The sequence below is a fragment of the Trachinotus anak genome, unplaced genomic scaffold (genome assembly GCF_046630095.1).
Source record: "Trachinotus anak isolate AG129_WGS33_773 ecotype Australia unplaced genomic scaffold, CSIRO_AGI_Tana_v1 ptg000021l, whole genome shotgun sequence".
NCBI classification, from domain to species: Eukaryota; Metazoa; Chordata; class Actinopteri; order Carangiformes; family Carangidae; genus Trachinotus; species Trachinotus anak.
The window spans coordinates 22348481-22370129 of NW_027273872.1; the positions used below are offsets into that span (position 1 = coordinate 22348481).

A 21649-nucleotide genomic window follows, 5' to 3' on the forward strand; every position below is an offset into this window, starting at 1 on the left:
AAGACACCATCTAGCCAGAGACACACAACGATCTGCACAGATTCAATTCTGGCAGACTGGAACATTTGATGCAAGTGCAATGACTGTGGTGTTATAAAGTCGTGTTAAAAAAATAATATAAAACATATGTTAGTTAAAATGATGGATTATGCTCATCAATGCAGCAGTGTGTTTCAGAAATGTGGGCTGTTTTTAGTAGATTTGGAAAACAATGGAAGCCTGTGAACTCTGGGAGGCAGAGAAAACCTGCAGCAGCACAGACTGTGGCAGCTGAGTTTGTTTTGTCATTGGATTTCACAGTTAGTCTCTGGAGTTTGAGAAATACTGTCCTAGTTCCTTGTCTCTCACTCCCACAATCTCTGCATTGACTGATAAAAAGATTATTTCACTAACATTAACATTAAATAATATAATTTCTATTGGTCAGTATATTTAAGGGCATTACTGCATTAAAAATGTTGACATTAAAACTTCTCCATACTTATTATTCTACTGTTTTCCTATATACTACTATAGAGTAATTATGGGGTATTTAACAAGGCTTTTTGCTTCTTTCAGACCTCTTTTTGCTGGAGTGATTTTTCAATTGTCCCACATCCAAGAAAATCTACTAAAACTTCTTCTCAGGCCTTTGTTTCACAGTACAGGAACATTCAAATGATTTAAAGCTGTATGAGTTCAGACTTTGCTAACTTAGCTAAATCACAAAGTGAGTGTACAATAGGCAAAGAGCGTGCCTTCCCCACTGAGCCTTGGTAGATTTAGTAGATTGTCTCTAAAATAAATTCTGATGGTCTCGTGTGTAATGTTTCTTTACTTGTAGGAAGTGAATAATTACTATGCAAGAGCAAAAATCCATCTTCTGAACAGCAGTGAAGTAGTTCTCCATCCAGAGACAGCTGAATTCACTTGCATTAGATCTTTTTCCTTCACTTGTCCCTTTAATATTCTCTGTTGTAAAGCAAACACAGAGCAGCTGAACTGATGAACAGGTTCAGGCTTCACACGCAGCTTCCTGTACATAGGTGACACACGTGTGTGCATCTCTGTGGGCAAACATCTGTTACAACTGATAACTGTGTTTGGGTGGTAGATTTAGGTGCACAAACTCACCTTCCCATGAATCTTTGGACCCGGGGAGAGTCGGCGTGTTGCCATGGAGACCAGAATACAAAACACTGTGGAGGAGAAGGCAACAGCGGCAAACACGAGACCCCAGGAGAGGCTGCAGAGGTAACAGGAGCTCTCAGCAGATGTGCACACTAAGACGTGAACTGAGGCGAGCAGCAAACACGAGAGGTAGAAAGGCAGGGAGAGCAGGGCTGAGAGGACGGGGAGGTCCACTGCTGCGGCACCGCTGAGGGCTTCAGGCATAGCCAGCAGTAACAGCAGCAGCAGCTTAAAGGCCAGGAGAGAGCGGGAGAGAGACAGAAGGAGGAGAAAAGTTTTAAGTACTTTGATCAAGCTTTTGTTCAACTGATACAACTGATACTGATAAAACCGGCATGGTTTGAACAGTGGATACCTCTTTCCTTTACTGCAGTAGTTAAGAGCAAAGTCATAATCAATATATGCTGATTATACCAAAGCATTTCCTTCTCAATCCTTCTATAGAAAAAAAACAACTTTTTAATTGTGGACATTGTTTCCTGAACTCCTCTGAAAGTGCTTAGGATGAATGAAACCCTTCTGTACTCACCTGAAACACAAAGACCATGCCTGCGATCATGGAGTACATGTCGTACTTGCCCAGCTGTTTGCTGAGAGCTGAGCTCATGGAAGCCAGGGCCTCCAGGTACTGCTTCAGGACTTTTTTCCCCATGTTTGACAGCACCTCAGAGGTGTTTCCCTCCATGTAGAGCTTCATCCAGCTCCCATGAGCCTTTTCTGCCACACGGTACTGCTCAAAGCCGGCCTCTGGATTAGACAGAAGTTGGGGGGGGGGGGGTTAAATAGTGTGGCTTCAGAGTGGACATTAATCAGGGATAACTTGACATTAATGTTTGTTGTCAATTAATCAAAGACTTTAATGTTATATATTATTGCTGCAGCTACTGCATTCATGTGTATTTGTCAAAATGAGGAGGAGATTTGCAGCATCTCATTAATAACATCTATGAGTTTCCTGATGCAGCGTCACATTAATTTTATTAAGTTTATTTATCACCAAGTACCATGTGATGCATCAGGGCAATTAAACTTATTTATGAAGCCAAACAGTCTAAGCTTTCTAATCACATAACCCCGGCTTCTGTCTGCAGACTGCCTCTAAATTAAAAGCAATATTTTCAGTATTAGAGGAGAGCACTGTTCTCATTTACTGGCATTATTTTCTTGAATATATCAGCAATCTGTCACAATATTGTGATGAAACCATGAATAAAGTGAAGGAAAGTCAGTCTGGAGTGCTTCGTCTCACATCTGAAAGACCCTCTTCCGGAAGCTGCCTCTCCTGCTATTTTTCATCATTAAGACAATACAGGTATTTTTTAACAATGTGTTTCATTGTGGATGAGAGTTCAGTATTCCTAATTATGTCTTTATCAATCATTCTGATCCATCCAGCATATTTTACAAATTTTCTTTTCCTCTTCTCTGCGTTGACAGTATTCCTAAAATTGAAAAGATAATTCACTTGTAGTAAAAACCGTTTAGTCCTGATGAAAGTGATGTATAATTTGCCAACAATGACGAGCTGTGACTCATTCATGTGTTTACTCAAAGCAGATGAAATGATGCTCGTTTTCGTCTTACTTCACTGCTGAGCCTGTTCAAGGACAAAGCAATGTGGAGGTTTGATTTGTGGTATCCTTCAGTGAAACACACACACACACACACACACGCGCGCGCACACACACACACACACACACACACACACACACGCACGCACGCTCCTAAAAACAATATTTTGCAGTATAACACCTATCTCAGCAGCATAGGCATAGAGGTGATAAATAGTGACTGTGGCTTTGCCAGACAGAGGGGTTGGTAGAAATATTAGAACCTTAAGCCACAGGCATGAATCATACAATATCGATGGTCCTGGCCATGTTTCATCTGTCTGAAAGTACAGGGATTGGTTAATGGCCCTCCAAGATGCCTGAGGTTAGAGGCACACACACAAAAAAAAACAACACACAATATGAAGATTGAAACAAGGGAGACAGAGAATGTGGCAGAGAGAGATGGAGGCAGAGCAAGGTTGTTTAAACCTTGTCTCACCACAGCTAAACTTCAGCACTGTTAGTTTTATGTTTTGCAGGTTATTCTTACTTTGGGTTCAAGATAAGTGATTGCAAAAAAACTTCACAGAGATCGCACAACAATGACGAATCCTGAAATATCCAATTAGGGCATCACACAGAAGCTGAGAGTGGCTGGGCATAATAAGTCTTTGCTTTAACGATTTTTTGATTGAAGTACGTTTTGTCTCCTTGATGAAACTTATTTGAATAGTGAAATCAGCAACATTTCTTTTCAGACAGAAGGCTGATTTCTTTTAAGCAACGTCTTTCACACCCAAATTCGACCCCAACAGGTGTCCAACAGACACGCTACTTAAAATATCATCCAAGGCGAATTTCCCAGCAGTGACAACTATTACATTCCACTGCAAAACAGCTTCATGATTACCCAAGTGGACAGATTCGAAAAAATCAACACATCCAAATGTAGGTCTGCTGAAATAATTTCCATTTCATCCCATCACTATGGAAACCAGGGACCAAAATAGAGAAGAAAATGTGCTGCCAGAGCGGTAAGTTTTTTTTTTTTTTTTTTTTTTTTTTTGAAGTTTTGAAAATGCATTATTTCCTGCTTACCTCAAGCAACTATGTGTCTGTGTTTTCTTTTAGACAATACATTTGTCTCACAATTCACCACAACACCTAAAAGGCAATATTGTTACTGTCCTCAGCATACATGTATTGAAAATGGGACAACATACGAGCATGCACAGGCCCAAAGATGACACAGAACCAAGGTTGTCATCATGTGGAAACCATGAGCGCATGTACAAAATGTAAAAGCAATTTATCCAATAGTTACTGAGGTAGATCTCATCCACAAGGCCAATCATCTATTCATCTCCCCTCCCAGTGATTCATTTAGCAGCATCTTATACAAAGTACTAGTTAATCTTTAATGTCATTAAGTTAATTCAACTTCTTACAGATCCAGGGTAATGGTTTTAAATCAGTCCTCTAATGTCCTGCAACTAATCTTCTTGCACTTGTTCTTGTTTGCTAATGTTTTTTTTTGTTTTTTTTAATCTATTTTATTGTTTCTTGTCGTCAGCTTTCTTATGTGATTGTCCTTTCCTTATTAGTTTATTAGTCATCTGTGAAGCACTTTGAACTCCACTAACCTGTATGAAAAGTGCTCCACAAATACATTTTGATTGATTGATTGATTACAATGCTTGCCAAGGATTCTGACACTGGCGGTGTCATTTTTTCATTTTCTGGCCGTCAGATTTCTTCCAGCTGCCTTTATCTTTGCTCAGAGATTTTTCATTAGGTAGGATGGTCGCGGGCCTGGAACCTTGGCATCACCAATTATTTCTTTGGTCATAATTTCAAAAGCAAAACTATTCCATGATTATCAAATGACTGATATAGTAAAAAAAAAGTCAATTTTGCTGAGAAAAAAATGGCTTGTGAAGACTATGAAATCTTATATTAAATGGCACATGTCCAATTATTTGCCAAACAAGCCACTTATCAAAGAGTTTTCTCCCTGCTTCCGTCGCTCTGTCTCATTTAAAAGGATAAGATAAATGACTTCTGACCGCTCAAACATTAGCAATGGTAATTGCTGCCACTGGTGTATCAAATGTTTCTGAAAGTGAAGGACAGCAACAGAGAGACAGAGGCAGAAGGAGAAAAACAAGAGGCGTGGGGGAGAGGCTGCAAGATGGATAACTCTGACAAACAGTGTGACCCCGAGATATAAGTAGGGAGCAATAGTCCATGAGGATATGTGCATGCATTTGCACAAACAGTGGGCAGCATTAATGCTCAAGAGCAGACCACAGACTGCTTGTGAGTCTCCCATGTGGAGTTTTCACAGTTGTAAGGTAATTCATTCATGGACTTGAAGAAATCCATGTACAGATTTGCTGTCACTTAAATCCAGACATGAAAGGAGCCAGTGTGTGTTTACAACAGGTCAGTATTCATGGCAGCAGTTTATTCCCTACTTCTCTCCAGTGCATATGTGATTCATCTGCACCAACCAGAGAAAAAGACATACTGTAGCTGAAACATCTGGAGGATTATCTGACTGCAAGAGGAATGTTTTCAATCTGTTAGCTACTATTAGAAACCATTAGCCAAAATATAATCATGAGTTTAAACTGATTTATTTTCATCTGAGTCATGTTGAAATCTAAATTTCCCTGTTTTTGTATAGGACTGCAGAGTTTTGGTATGATGAATCTTTTGAACTTGTAAGATGATTCTACCCTTGTTTTTAAATCAGACTGCTTCTGGTTAAATGCTCTGAGAAGCTGCTTTGATGCAGTCGACAACACGGTGTGAATAATGAGGAGATGAACTTCTACTTAGAGCAAACAATTTCTGAGTCAACTAAAGTCTGTGCCATCTGTGTTTTCTCAGTGACAACACATGCACAAAACTGTGAGTGAAATACAAAACAATAAAACAATAACCTCTACAAAACAGTGATCCTCTTGGTCTTAGTTAGCATATGTTACCTCAAGACCCTTATGTGTAGCGTTCAGATTTTGCTAGCTGTAACAGACACCTGTCAGAACATACACGCCACCCCCATGACACCTCAGTGTTATACCGTGAGACTGAAAAGCAGCTGATGGTACAACACAAGTGGTTCTGCGTCATATGCCAATCTCTAGTGGTATGGTGCTCACGCTCCAGCAGCACATACAGTTTCCTAACGGCAGCGGACACTTTAAAGTGGTGGGAGACTGTCACTCCAGCACTGCCCCCTGATGCATATGCAACATTTTATGTTAGCATAACATAGCACTGTAAATAAATTAATGCACACGTTCACGGGTTCTCATGTTCTCTCGTCTGTGGAAGTCTATAGGAGACTCGATTAAAATGGTAATGTAAACTTGAAAATGAAAATGTAATCCCACAACATCATTATAATTTTACACTTATGTATTTGTTATTTGAGTAAAAATGACAATGCAATAATACAAATTTCATTTTCATTTTCACGACTGTATTGAAATGAAAATATAAAAGTTGTTTTACATTTAATTTTCAAAGTCGTATCCTGCTGCACATCGGACAATATTCAAATAACAGACAATATACAATGTAACATTTACCATTTATGCAAGTAATGCTCAAGTCACAATTACCAAAAGAATGAATGAGAGAAACACGTTTCACATATCTTTGGCACTATGTTACAGTGCTACTAGCTAACTGGCATTAAATTTGCATATGCACCAGGGGGCAGACTGGAGTCTGACAGTGAGAGCAGTGAGCGTGGAAAACCAAAACAATGAACTCAAAGATGCTAAAACGCTCCACAGAGCTGAGAGGAACTGAAGAGTCAGGTGATAATTCTCTGTGGGGTTGTCAGGTGACATTACAGAGAGTCATCTGATCCACTGCTGATAGAAAAAATGTTGATTAGTGCAGCCTAAGCATGGTTGAGTGAGTAGCAGGTGACAACTGATGTTGATCATTTCTGTATAACAACTTCCAGTCATACATAAACCAGATTATTAAGCATTGGTTACTAGAAATTTGAGGCAAGTTGTGAAGAAGAATACCTGGATAAGGATACTGCATGAGCAGACGGCATTTTCCTCATTCATTTTAATTTCCAAAAATATAGATACTAATACTACCACCACTCTGAAAACAATACAACAAAGAAATAAGACCCCCTGTCAGACACGGTCCTGGTTTTCTGGGCTTTTAATAACTTGGACACAGGTTGGACACAGTAAATTTGTAACCCACCTTTCTCATAGTTGGGTATGCTGTCTTTGAGCAGGCAGCTGAGCTGGTGGCCATTGAGATGCAGGAAGCGCAGCTGGTCTCGGAGTGAGGTTTCATCCAAGACACCGGGGATGACGCGGCCCACGCTGTTTTTAGATATAGGCAGGCCCAGTCCCAGGGCCAGGGTCGGGGTCAGATCAACCTGCTCAACAACTCCAGGCTTCTCCATTCCCACTGACATGAGAACACAACACACAAGCAGAAAACAGTAAGAACCACTGTGCCTGCAATACATCATCATGGATGACACGTGAACTGAGTGTATTTACTTGCATTTTAGTTTGGTTTTTTTGGCATTATCTTTGCCCAGAGCAACACAGCAAAAAAAGGATCACTGAATGTGTCAACTACTGGGTTCTTCATCTGTTTATTCCAAAATGACTTGAAACTCAAAATGCACCACTTTCTGTGCACCTGAGAATTTTTCCCTTAAAAACCTGCTGCGTCAGACACAAAAAAAATGGAAAAGCTTTCAAAGACTACGGAAACGTTGAATCAAAACTGTGTTACATCAATCAGTAATAGTGGGGAACAAAATGGCTATTTATTTACTAGAACAAATGTCAAATTTTATTACTTCAAGCTTTAAAGCAATTCACAGACAAAAACTATGTAAATGATGGACACTAGGAAATGGCTCAATTTTCATACAGTCTGCTGAGGGAGATTTCTGTGTTCACTCAATAAGAGCTTGTCTCAAAGAATTTCATAACACTCATCAAGTTAAATTAGTAAAAGAAGGAACTTCTCCTCAAGTCATAAACCTGTCACAACTGTAACAGTGAAATATCCCATTCCTTTCTGCTTTCTGGAAGTCAGTGAACACTGTATGTAGAATATATTTTAGTGGGACATATCTCTCCAGCCCCGGCAGCTGCAGCATCTCATTGCCACTGCTGTCTTTTTCCCCTCAGGACCGTCAAACTGCGGTCACAGAAAATGGCGAGAGTGTGGAGGAACATCTACAACCTTTCTCCACAATTGAGGCAGTGTGCATTAGTCACGTCTTATTTGATGGTTAGAATCAGGGAGATATTTATTTTGAATTCTGACATAGAATCTAAACACAAAAACCTTCAGAAATACTATTGTATTCATGCCCGTGGACATGACCATGGGGAGGCTTGTCACAACATGTGAAACCACCAAAACAAATAAACAAACAAACAAATAAATAAATAAAACAAATGAAATGAAATAATAATGATGTGAACCATGGCTTTCATTTTCCAAAGCTTTTCTCCTGTCAAACACTTTTATGTTGACACTCCACTTCCTGTAGAGAGCTCTCAGAAAGATAAACAGCGTCGGAGCCATTTTTTCCAGATTGAGGGAAGTTTTCAGGTTGCAATAATGAACAATACAGCTGTATGTATGATATATCCAAAAATGAACAACACAGCTCATGTGTGTGGGGAGGCGAGACAGCTGCAGACTAAAGGCTGGGACGAACCCCACAGCCATGAGCTAATTTGGTAATTGGACACAATGAAAAAAGCTGGGGAATTATCCATTTTGAATTAAAAGGACACGGATTTGCAACAAGGACTTTGCTGTATTAGGCCCACAGCTATTCAGGATAATAGGATAAATCTACCAAGTATATCAGGCTTGTTTAAATCTGTTACTTCACAATGAATGCCTAAAAATGTTTAAGTTATGGTTTTAGTTGCAGCAATTACACTAATGAGTGAAAGTTGATAGAGGCTTCTGTTTGAAGAGGAATATTTTCAGACCCCCACACACACACACACACAAAGTTACATCCAACCAAATCTCTGTGTATACTGTACTGTTTGGTTATGACCATGGGCGGTTACACAACAGAGCCACTCACATTCTGGCAGAACAGATGTGTCATAACTCAGTAAAAGGTTACACACACACTGAATGCTGATTCACAGAGGAGAAAACTGCAGCTGATGACAATGACATATGCGTTACAGTGGCTAGCTCGTTAATACTGTCTCTAACATACCACCATTACAGCCATGTCTAAATTCTTACTATGACAGTACATTTGCTCAGCTTGTAGATAACTTTGTAGGAACACTGTGAAAATAACAAGGTTAGCAGCCACCTCAACGTGAAGTTTAAATTGGTCCTGGCATACATAAGAAATGTGTATATGGCTACTATAGCTCAGTTCATTAATATCTCTCTCACATCAGTAGGCAAAATTTTTGTCTATCAATGTATCAAAACATTCTTGCATCAGTTACTGACGTGGTTGCACCACTGCAGCTGTGGGTTTTGAGGCTGGGAAGTTATCACCTTAACCATTCTCTGTTAATGTTTTTTTCTTGGCTTTGACTGCAATACAGGAAAGTACAGGGGTAGCTACTGAGGTTAAACAGCGAGTGGATTGCTTCTTCTGCCCACGTCGTCTGATTAAAGTGGCGTTGCCTCTCAGAATCCTCCCAGAAATGTCAACTAAATGTTCCACCAATCTGCACTGGGAGGGCTGTTTTCTCAACGATGCATTTAGATTAAAAAGTGAAGCTCAGGTACTGAGCCAGTAATGAACTCGAATCCTACGCAGACATTCCTCCTATTCAATATAACCAGCTCTGCGGATGAGGCCTCGACTGGATTTAATAGAACACATTTCATGTCAATATATGTGCATCTAAGGTGATATCAGCAGAAAATCTGTATCTTGTGACTTTAAGGTTACAAAAGACTTTAGCTACAATAGAGTAAAGTGTTATTTTCTTCCTTACTAATGAGTAAATTAGGTGCTTCAGAATCAAAACAAAACACACGTCATAAGGATGAGGTTGCTGTCATGTATTGTTATATGTTTTGTCGTTCTTAAGTCAAGGCGTTCACATGGGGACCTGCAAACGTTATTTCCTCATTTATTCTTCTTTTTACGACTGACTGGATCCTACATGAGCACACCGTTTTCTGCAAAAGTTCGCGCAGGTTTGATTTTTTACACATGACAGATCTTTTCAATACCTTTTACCTCTGTGTTCACCTCACTGGTCAGAAGTGGACGTTGTCACATGCTGCCATGGACCAATCAGATTTTTTTCTCAGCATTAATCAAAACCACACCCACACAGGCCTGATTAAGCAGAGGTTTTAAATGCAAAGTAAAAGCTATGATAATAACCCCAAAATATGTTTTCTTTTCTTTTACTTTGAGTGTGCTTTTATTCATTAATATTTAATGTTATAGAAATACTTTAAAGCAAAGTTTTCAGCAGCTATATTAATGTTTGTATTCTAACAAAATAAACTTTACTTTCTAAAGAAACAGTGTTATGTTATCTTTTCATTTCTTTCTTAATGAAACAGAAAACCATCTTATTAACAACTTAAGGAATTAATTAGAGTATCTCTGGATGTATTTCATCTGAAGAGAACAAAGAATTTGGCATTTACTTCTAAAATTTTAAGATTTGATAGAAAAAGTCCTGGTGGTAGACAAGTCATTCAAGCTGTTGGCACCACGGGAGGTGCAGAGTGATAGCAAAAGCACGAGTTCTGTAGCAACAACTCAACTGAACTGCAAATGATTAATTAACATGAATGGTCTATAAATAAAAATAAAAAAAATCTATGCAAGATCTCAAAAATAGACCTGGCTGAGAAAGAAGCAATTATCACGATCACACTTTCCCACTCAACCACATTCATCACCACAAAATAAAGTTCTGCTCAGGAGCTGCTTTTTGCACTCTATGAGATGACACTGCTCCTCACGCTAAAATTAATGGAAAGTCATGTGTGAGCATGGAAGAAAATGTTTCACTTACATATTCTATTAACAAGTTTGCTTTACTTCATTCATAATGATCAAATTCCAAATCTTAAAAACCAAACCAAATATTAAAAAACAATATAACATGACAACACTCTTATGTATGCATCACTATATCGACAGCTTGCAGCTGTAATGATGTGTAAATGGTGTTGATTGAGACAGCAGCCAAACAGATTCAATAACAAATCTGCTGCCTTCAGCCCTTTAAAGCAGCACTAGACAGTTTACCTTTTCTTTTGAAGGCCGGACTTATGAGCACCAGGGGCGTATTGACTTCTGGCTCTGAGGAGCCTCCGTGGCTGCCGGTCTCCGACATGCCGTGGTCTCCACACAGCACCAGCAGGTAGGGCGGAGATCCCTCTGCCTCCTGAGAGAACAAAAACCAAGGTAAATGGACTCCCACTGTATGTGCTCATATGGGAGAACAAACCTTAAAGCTTTAAGATATGAATAATTCATTCAGCTCATCCTGTGTCAGCAACCAAAATAAAAATAAAATACATCCAGTTTAGAGAAACACAGAAATAGCATTAAATGATGGCTGCTCGCGTGATTGCTTCACCACATTTTTGATGTTATTATGCTAGAGATATTTAACAGCAGATGAAAGAGAAAGGTATTAAATTATTACTTTTGAAAAGGAAGCAATGACAAACACTTCCTGGCACAGTTTCGTTCCATCTCCAGAGCTAAAAAATACAGTAAAGGCAGCAAACAAACACAGAGGACGGCTCGTTTGTTGAGAATGACAGACTTTGATCAACCTTGGTTTCTTCCCTAAGTGATTCCCTTTCAACTACACTCAGGAGAACCTTACATTGACTATGAGTTTGACAGGGATGTCTTATGAGTCGTGGCAGCGGAGGCTGACTTAAAAACACGACTACAGATGTTATCAAAACAAAAGCCAAAACCTTCCGCACGTTACAATACTCTCAAAAGACTCCCCAGTTCCCGTGTTGTCTCACACGTGAAGAAAAAAACCCCCCAGCAACTTCATTCATTATTAAAGACTGAAAATTGTATCCTATCAAGCAGAGATTAATCGACAGCCCGACAGACAGAAAAAGCAGTGATCACATTAATAAATTTTGCTTTAGTGTATGAAAGACAAGTCTGATAAAATGTTACTTTCAGTTTGGATGACTTCATCCAGACACATAGCAAAGACCAATGTCAGCATAAATGTTTTATTTGTAGCTAGACCTGTACTAATACTTACGTGCATACTTTCTTTTTGGATACTGTTAATACAGGACAAAACAACACGATGAATACAGGGAACAATCTCTGCAGGTTGGAGCCAAACTATGTCACTGTGCTCTGCTGACCTATTATATTTGTTACTCACTCAGCACAGAAGAAGCAAAAGACTCACCTCTGTCCTAGATTTAAACTCTTGAATGCTTATTATAAATGGCACTGGACACAAGGGACTGAAAACACCTCAAGACCAGTACTAAACACCACTGACCGAGCCTCTTTTCATTGTGTTCATCAAGATGAAAGCACAGTAGACTTTTTTCACACTTCATGAGAAACCTTTTTTTAAACCAATACACAAGCTGCCATGCTGACTCAAATGTTAGCTCATGTTCTCCATGAACAAACTAAATGGTTTTCATTTTGAGTAACAACGTATATATCCACATATTTGTGTTAAGCAGGACAACAAACAGCCAAATACGATTACAAATTGGTGTGATGCTAATCCTCACTTAATTTAGAATAACTGCTAAATGTGATTAATAAATCATTTAAAAAAGCTAGAAGTAATCGATAAGAAGAATTAGAGTTAGCTATATATGTAAGCTATATGCTGTATGTAACGAATAGACCCTAGGAAGAGTAGCTGCTACCCTGGTAGTGGTTCAAATAAATAAATAAATTATTGACATAGCAGTTGAAATTATTAGCTTAAAGCAAGGAATAAAGACTTGAAATAGCTAAAAGTGATGTGTGAATGGCTGAGACACCTGCTACTCCAAGTGGTAGTAGGTTGAATGCATATTTAAACCCAAACCTAAACACTGGAAATTCAGTTATTGTAACAACAAACACTTTTATCTAATCAATATTGTTAAATACTATTCTGTTTATAATCCATTCATATGAAGATATTTGAAACCTGACTGGTGAAGCCAACTGACAGGTACTTCTGACAGCTCATCTGATAGGGCTGTGGGGGTACATCCAACAAAGAACACAAGGAACCACCTCAGTAAATTGTGCATTTGTTGTATAAGGTGCTGCAATTACTCAATAAATTCCACAATTACCCAAAAATTCAATAAAATAACAAAATTCAGGTCCTCTGTCACAACAGAATATTATGAGGAAAAATGAAATAGAGATATTACAGTCTCAGCATTTGCAACAGTCAATCTCCATTTAATTTATCTCCCTTATGAAATACATGGCTCAGATCACACAATTACTCTGCGGGTCAGGTTTATGAAGTTTTGCACTTCAGACAGATTAAAAAAAACCTTAAAATCTGAATTATCTAAAGAGAAGATTGAGGCCATGTGCTCTCCATTAACACAAAAGGTTCTGACGAAGGTGTTTATAACCAGGAGATCCTGCTTTCCAATCATGTTTTAATGGGGAGTGTGCAGGTAGAGCATTTCTCTGCTCCTAATATGAGCTCGCTGAAATAGGCTACTCGCATCACATCACATTACAAAGACACTTTGAGGGCTGCCATTTGAATGCTAGCCTGCTTTTCTCCTCTGCAGAAGGAGCCACCATCGCTTTTAATACTTCAGGATGCAGCGGCAGCAGACAACATCCACCTTCCGTGTGTCATCAAACACCCTGAAATTATGAGATTACAATCCCCAGCATGTTAGGAGCATGTGCTGATCAGAGAAAACGTAGTTGTTTTTGCAGAAGCTTCTAAGATATCCTGCGGGACCCCACTGGGCTGTGTCTATATTTAGGTCACATTGCTGCTGTAGAAAAGAACAGCCACAGCTTTCACTAATGTGACTGAAGCAAGACTTTCAAACACATTTCATTCAAAGAGCTCACTGGGAGCGCATATGAGGCTGCCATTGCCCACAACACAGAGATGTCGCCACGAGCCTGGAGAGAACGGATTTAACAAGACAGAATTAACAACTTTGGGGATGTGGTGAAATGTTGCATCAACATTTTCAGAAATACCCTTCACTGTATCTTTTGCAAAGAGGGAAACTTTACAAGGATATCCGCACTCGGCTTCTGTTCCCGCTGCCATTCCAAAAATGCCAAAGGACGAGAAAGAGGAGGGAGATTGTCGGCTCGTTTAGACATGACTTGACGATCTAAATACAAGCTACACAGCTGAATGACAGCCAGACAACGCCCATTAACAACACACACATGGCGCAAAGCCAAATGCATGCACAGCTGTTACACCACACACAGAAAACAAGGCCACAAGACCTGCACACTGATCAAAGACAAAGTTAAAGATAACAGAGAAGCTTAACAGTTTATTAAATCTCTGGGGCTGCTGCAAAAGATAACATAATTACTGTTGGAATCAGTATAAATTATCTCCGTAATTAAATGACCATCCAAAAACTGATGATGCTCAAATTTTTCTGATAGCATCACATTAAATTATTAACTATTGATCATTACTTCATATTTGCATATTTCATTTATTTACTGAATAATAACACTGACTACTTTTATAATATAATAACCCTCGAAACCCTTAAAAACGATAAAATTATGATTCAAAATTCAAAGTGGAATGTTGAGTTTTAATAGAGAGAAACAGATGTTGACAAGCAAGAATTAAATTAAGCAGCAGCCGAGACTCACAGAGCAAATTAGTCTAATTAACTTGATTTGAAAATTAGAAGCCTGAGCCAGTATTCAAATACAGTGAGTAAATAACTGATTGGTTAAAGTTGTAATCCTTAGGACTTTCATGATATTAAATCCCTGTTTTTGATACTTTTTACAGTTAGGATTTTTTTTGGCAACAGCAATTCAGTGTATTTACATTAATGTTTTACATTCTGCCTCTGTGTTTAATAAGTATTCGTTGTTAGTGGCAGAGTCTGGCTTCTTCCTACACAAGAAGGATTCAAAGGGAAACAATAATTGCCTATGACTGCAATATGAAATGTATGTATTTCACTCCTTTTGATGGATAAAACTCTGGAAATGTTTTGACTAAGCTCCTTTTTAAAACATCTGCCAGTTGTATTTTGTATGATAAATGTCAATCAATCACACTTAACACGGTGATGAGTGGTTTAAAGCTGCATGAACCATATTTTAGCCACTTGGAACAAAACACCTCAACAAGCTGAATAATAAACGTACCGTACATTTGACATATAAATATTAATGCCGGACCCCACTGGGCTGATACTGTTATTAAGTCCATACAGTGGTGCATCTAACAATGTAAAACATTATTTAAATGCTCACAATTTCTGATATCCCAGGATGATGTCATCAAATTGCTTTTGTCTGACCAATGGTCCAGAACATAATAATATTCAGTTTATTATCAATAAGAGCAACAAACGCTGTCTACTGAGAAGCTGGGACTGAGGCATGTTTGCTTAAAAATGACTTGAATGATTATTTAGCTGTTGTTTGACTAAATGATCAATCAATTAATTGTTTTATCTTTATTGATATTGGTAACATGTTAGCAAAAAGGTGCTAATTTACACATCTAGTGCCTACAGAGTAATATTTAAAGTTAAGTAAAGTAATATTCATTTAAAGTTGTGTCTTAGATGATCTGATTAATGTAAGTCATACACACATTCCTTTTGCCCATTATTCATGTAAAAATACTGATTAGTAACTGATTGTACTGATTGTGTAACATCAGAATAAATAGATTATGTTAATTTTAAGTAACATCATGTATAAACTGAGAAAAAGAAGAGAAATTACCTTTAAAATAAGGGCGCTGTGAATCTTCTTCAGGATGTCGTCCATCTCCAGCAGTTTGGGCTGGATGAGTGAACTGTGGGGTCCACTGATATGACCAATGTGGTCCAGGCCTAAGTAGTGAAGGATCAAAATGTCCCAGTCATCCCTCTTGAGGGTGCTATCCAAATGACGTGTCACATTGTTGTCAACCTAGATGGAAACATGATACATTTAGTGATACCCAGGATTTCAGCTGATAATCAGTTTTGCTTGAAATTATTCAAAATCATCCCCTAGAGCAAATTAAAAATGAGCAGAAAGGAGCTTTACCCAAAGCTGTGATAGAGTCTGATGATTGTCTGATTATCACCAGGCAAATATTTTCTGGCAGATATTTACCTCCATCCAGCATTTCAGGTAAAGGGCTTAAAAATCAGCACCACCAATATGCTAGTATAAACAAGAGCAGATTGCATATAGTCCCACGGTGCATTTGTAGCTGCATACAGAGCTAATTGATGAGCAGGTTTTTTTGTGTGATCTCAGCTCCGTGCGTCCCTGGTTGATCAGCTGCCTTCATCTCTTTAATGCAGATGACTTGGCCTCGTAGACAATGCAGCGACTGACTCATTTCCAGACATACATGTACAGCATATTACACAGAATAGATGCATACACTTTATTAATTATGGAGAGTGTTTGTTGTATGTACTGGGCTGTGGGACGGTTTAATATGCTTTAATGCACAGCAGCAGCAGCAATCTATGAAAACTTGAAGAATCTGTGTATAAATGATATTGTTGTATGATGTAATTAAAATGATTTGCATACAGGAAAAAGATTAATTTTTTTAATCAGCCTAAGCGGCTGAGTTTTCTATCACATAATACAATTTGTAGAGCATTTATAAATTGCTCAGATTTATAGTATGAAACACATACAGACTTACAAACTTTAAGTGTCAACATGTTTAGTTCAAACTCGCCTGTATTATAACTATCAGGTTCTTCAACCCTCGATTGATATTAGCCTAAAAACACATCACTCATATACTTCAGCTAAATCCCGGCTGTTTGCTTCATACTTACCTCAGTGTAGTCGGACACAAAGAAGGAGGTGGTGCCATCGTACTCCATGAAGTGTTTGGGGAAGAGGCGCACCCAGGTGTCATCTCCATAGAAAACGATCCTCTTCCCTGCTGCTTTGGCCTGCCAAATGAGGTTGTCTTCCAGCAGTGCAGGAGAATTTAGGTTCATTACCACATCAATGAAGCCTGGGATACTGCCAGTGGTAAGAGCCTGGGGAAGGATATGTTTTTGTCATTGTCCTTTGAACAATAATTGTCTTTTAATAGTGTTATTCAACCTTGTACCTTCATCATATTAATCCAACTAATTAAGATTTGCACTGCAGTACAGTGTTAGAAAAAGTTGGGTTTTTTTTATCATATTGATCATCCTCAAAACAAAATAAATCAAATTAATTCATCTTCCCTTTATGTGACCGGTAAGTGCATTGATCTAGCATCGAAAGCAAGACTTATTCCCACACCCCCAAACCAATCTCGCTGCCACAAATGGAAACTGAAAAAAAAAAAAAAAAAAATCAGGTAGATAGATGATATTTATGAGGTACAGTTTCTACTGATTTCATCATGGAATCTGCAATAAAACAACAATGGCCTCCATCTGACTGACAAGGAAACCACAGCCTATTTTGGAAGTCAGGAAAGAGTCTGGTGCATCGTTGAGGAGGGACTACAAAGGCCTTGTCTTCACGCACTGAAGGAGACATGAGATTGCAGATGCTGGCAGGAAACAATGTTATTTAAACCCCCCCATGAGCTGCCCTGAGTGCAGCCTGAGATCCTCCGGGACGCTCAAAAATCCGGGGTTAAGATCAGAGTTGACCAGCCTTTATTGTGCAAGGGACCAGGTGTTAGAAGACCCTGCCGAGGGAGCTGCGCTGGGAAATTCAAAGTCGTCTTTTAAATTACCTCTTAAAACACTATTTTATCCAGTTTATCATTGATGTATTTGTCCTTATATAACCCTTTCAGACTGAGGTATTTTGTTCATCTTATCAGGGTTTATATATTAGCTTTTTTTTTTTTTTTGCTTGCAAAACACTTTGCAGCTGTTTGCGCTTGGTTACTGTGTGAGCTTCACTTTAGCTTTTCTACAGCAACTCTGTGGCCACTTCACAGGCACAAGAGACAAACAGCAATAAACTAAGGATATAACACCCCCACAACGAAGGGTAGAAAGGCTTTAGGACCTGACAAGACATAAACCTTTCTTTATTTTCTATCACATTTTCAGTCCACCCAGGGCCATGATGTGTTTAATCAATGTGAGTCTTGATGTATGGGAACAAAATTCTCCTTGAAAGATTTGTGGTTCCTATTTATCAATAACAAACAAATAAACATACTCTATGACCAAGTAACGTCAGAAGCCTTTCAGTACGGTCAGCTGATTCACAACTGGAATAAAAACTTCTCCGGCTGAAATTTTGAGCCCCATCTCGTCATCTTTGTTCCTGAGCTCAATTATTTACCACTTCCTTCCCTGTCATTGTTTTGCTCCTGCCAGTGCAGATGCTTGTTTCAGGAAGAGATGGATGGTTCAGCGTCAAAAGCAGTCTCTTTCTCTTTCTGCCTCCTCAGTCTCACTGAGGTCCCCAGTCTATTAAAAGAGAAAGTCTGACTAATGAAACCAGTGGTTCGGCCCCTTTTTTGCCCATGTGGTAGCAGATTTTGCTGTAATAAATAAACCCAGAACGATAAACATGGGGACATGTGGAGTTAAATCTACTGTAAGGATCATCTTGAGATAAACAAAAGCTCACAGTTTAAAAAGACTAAATCTTAAAATTTTATAAGATGCCTAAAAAAAATCTTTGACATCGTGCCCAAACTAATCAGTGACTCATCAACTTACTAATTACAGGCCCACGGTATGTGTCGAGGCTTGCAATGTGCCACCGCTTAAATGTCAAATACAATATCAGTGGGGTATACAGACACTCTCTGGCACAGTGCTGAAAACTTGTCAAGGTGCCAAAACGCAGACGGAAGGGGCTGTGACTCTGAGACTCTCTGAGTCTTTGACTCTGGCCAAAGATTGAACAGTTTTCTTTTCAGCTCTTGGCTGATTACTGAAAGACAGACTTTCTACCATTGACTTGAAACTGTCCTCAATCTTCTCAGGCTTTATTACCACATAATACCTATGGATGTAATACCCCGGACCAAATATGCATTTGATCTAGTGTGTCCATTCTACCCAGGCAGATACGAGCCTTTCAGACACCCACAGTGCCTTGCTGCTGCTGTCGTTATGATTAACTGAACTCATTGTCCAAATCCAGCACCTCAGTAGTGTCCACTGACTGCTGTGCCAGTCTGAGAGTGCGGCTCAACTGGCCACATGTGAATACACAACTAACTTCTTTCCTCTTCCTGTCGTTGTTAGAAAAACAGACTAAATTGGAATCATTAAATTTAGTGGGGAGACCCCTGGGTAGTGTTGCCAGTGTGAAAACTGTTTGCTGTTTTTCTATCCCATAATAATAATAATTAAAAAAAACACAGAGACAAGAAGCTGGATTCTAAAGCCTAACTGTGTATCTGAGTAAGGCTTCAAATTCAGCTGTGCCATATATCTGCATGGAGAGTGTAACTTTATTAGATACAGTGGAGGGAGTGTGGGTCTATTATGTGTGTAAACTAATGGCCATGCCACAGAGAGATTATGATTTAGGTTAGTTGGCTGTGTCATACCAGTTAATTGGGTGCAATGCAGTGATAGTAGGCACTCAGTGGCAGCTGGTCTGCACTGCCACCCACTGGTGCATCACCAAACCTCAACCGTGTGATTGATAAATTTAGTCCTCACACTGATGTTAATAAAGCTCAATGGAAACCGACCACTGTAGTTACTACAGATAAAGCAAAGTGTGGCCTCAGAGCATTGATCATACGCTTGTTTTTGTGACGCGCCAGCTGCAGCGTGACAGTCTGCCAAAAACTTCAGCAACGCCCACTGGGATTTCATTACAGTCAGCTGTGCTTATCTAGTTTCTATCAGTCCCTCAATAAAGTAAGTCTCACCTCTACCTCAAGAATCAATTACCACTCATTCAGTTTTTACTTTGGAGACGTTTGCCAACGATATAAAGTGGTACAGTCACTACATTAAGGTGTTGCGCCTCAGATCTACTGTAAATGCTGTTCCCCCTCCAACGTGATTAACTGTCCCTCCTTATATATGTACGCTCCCTCCAGGCCCGTAAATCAAACCTACAAGTTTACAGACAGCTCAGGAGGTGTCCGTACACTGGACTGTTCATATCTGCTGCAACATAAACCCTTCATGCTTCTACTTCTAAATCAGAAAGATTATATGTCCTCTGTTATCGATTTCCCTCAACACACACCTGCATTCTTGCTTCCTATCAAAGCTCAAGGATTCACATCCAGGGTTGTTTTTCCAAGCCATTTCTCTCCATCATCACTATATCCTTCTTTAAACCCCTGGATTACGGAGGAACATCTGTCTCCCTGCAAGTCCACCCCCCTCCAGCCCAGCACCCCTCCTCCAGATCATCCCTGACCTGCTCCACTTCATGACAATCAGCATTAACTCTTCTTTGACACAGTTAATTCTGCTCAACAAAGTGTTCCTCCATCCGTTGACAGACAGTTCTCCAGTTTCTTTTTTAACACCTACAGCCAATGTGCATTAAAACTCCACTAGAAAATAAAATGAATTAATAATTAGAAAAGTTTTCCTTTGTTTAAACCCAATTAGCTGATCAACAAAATATCAAACATATTAAAAATGTGTATTTGTCAGTGTTGATATTTTATTGGCTTAATCATTAATTTATAGAAATCGATATATTAATTGATCATGAAAATAAGTGTAAGCTGCTTCCGCACATCGTACCACACCCTGCAGGATCAGGCTTCACAAAAGATTTCTGACGTACTGCTCCTCGTCTTCATCACTCAGCCCCGTCCGCTCTCTTTCACGCTGTCAGCCAACACATGCTGTTTGCCATCATCGCTCACCTGAGGGTTACTGAGTCAGAGCTCTTCGCTCACAGTCTACCTGTCTGACCACAGCTATCAGACACCACTGAGGAGGATTCTTCAGCGGCCGGGTTCTCCGGTCTTTTCCTATCTTTACAACAGCTTGACACATCTGCGTTCATCCCACCACTGCTAAATCATGGATGCTGTCTTTTATTCTGCCCTCTGACATCGGGGCTGGATATTCTGCTTCACCTGACAGCTTCATTTAAATTCCTTCCCACCACAGGCTCAGCACTACTCAGCGCCCATATGGACTAAACTGAGCTGCTCTTTTTTTTCCTAGAAAATAATTCCCTTTGCAAAATTGCTCCAACACCACTGAAACAACACCCTGACTCTTTTGCAGTCTGCCCACAATCTTGTGTGTGTTTCAGCACTACCAACTGTCAGGCAAGGCGCACATGACATGACTGTAATTCCTCCCTGGCTCTGCTCCTAAAATATTTTCAACAGCATGACACATCATCCAAATGTGACAAAGCACCATGTTTTCACCCTTTCTAAGTTCTGTCATGTCACCCAAAATGCAGTTATAGGCTGAAAACTTAGCACCCACTTCAAAATGCTCCTCACATTTTCCTTTTACATGATTATTCTGGGCTCGACATCTGCATCTCCTGTGATGGGATGGATGAAATGTTTTTGATAAAGGAAATAAAACATTTTTTTCTGTTTTACTCATTCAGTCAAGTTTTCCCAGAGCACAAGGAGACAAATTCGAACTGCTGGCTCAGTCTCACTAACTCACTTACTCTAACCCAAAGATATTCAATTTATAATGATATGAAACAGAGAAAAGCAGCAAATCCTCACATTGGGGAAGGTGGAATAAATGTAATAGCGATTTAATTGAAATTTAATTTCAGCATTACT

General features: G+C 39.3%; 1 protein-coding gene across 1 annotated transcript in view; it reads right to left on the bottom strand.

Annotated features, from left to right (window-relative positions):
* Positions 1-21649, bottom strand: part of pigg (phosphatidylinositol glycan anchor biosynthesis class G (EMM blood group)) — a 51818-nt gene that overhangs the window by 28265 nt on the left and 1904 nt on the right. Inside the window, exons 3-8 of the mRNA XM_071457717.1 lie at positions 16764-16973; positions 15697-15885; positions 11011-11149; positions 6969-7181; positions 1700-1917; positions 1114-1398 (exon numbers count right to left, since the gene is read on the bottom strand). Coding sequence (XP_071313818.1) covers positions 1114-1398; positions 1700-1917; positions 6969-7181; positions 11011-11149; positions 15697-15885; positions 16764-16973 — 1254 coding nt within the window. The remainder of the gene's footprint in view (positions 1-1113; positions 1399-1699; positions 1918-6968; positions 7182-11010; positions 11150-15696; positions 15886-16763; positions 16974-21649) is intronic.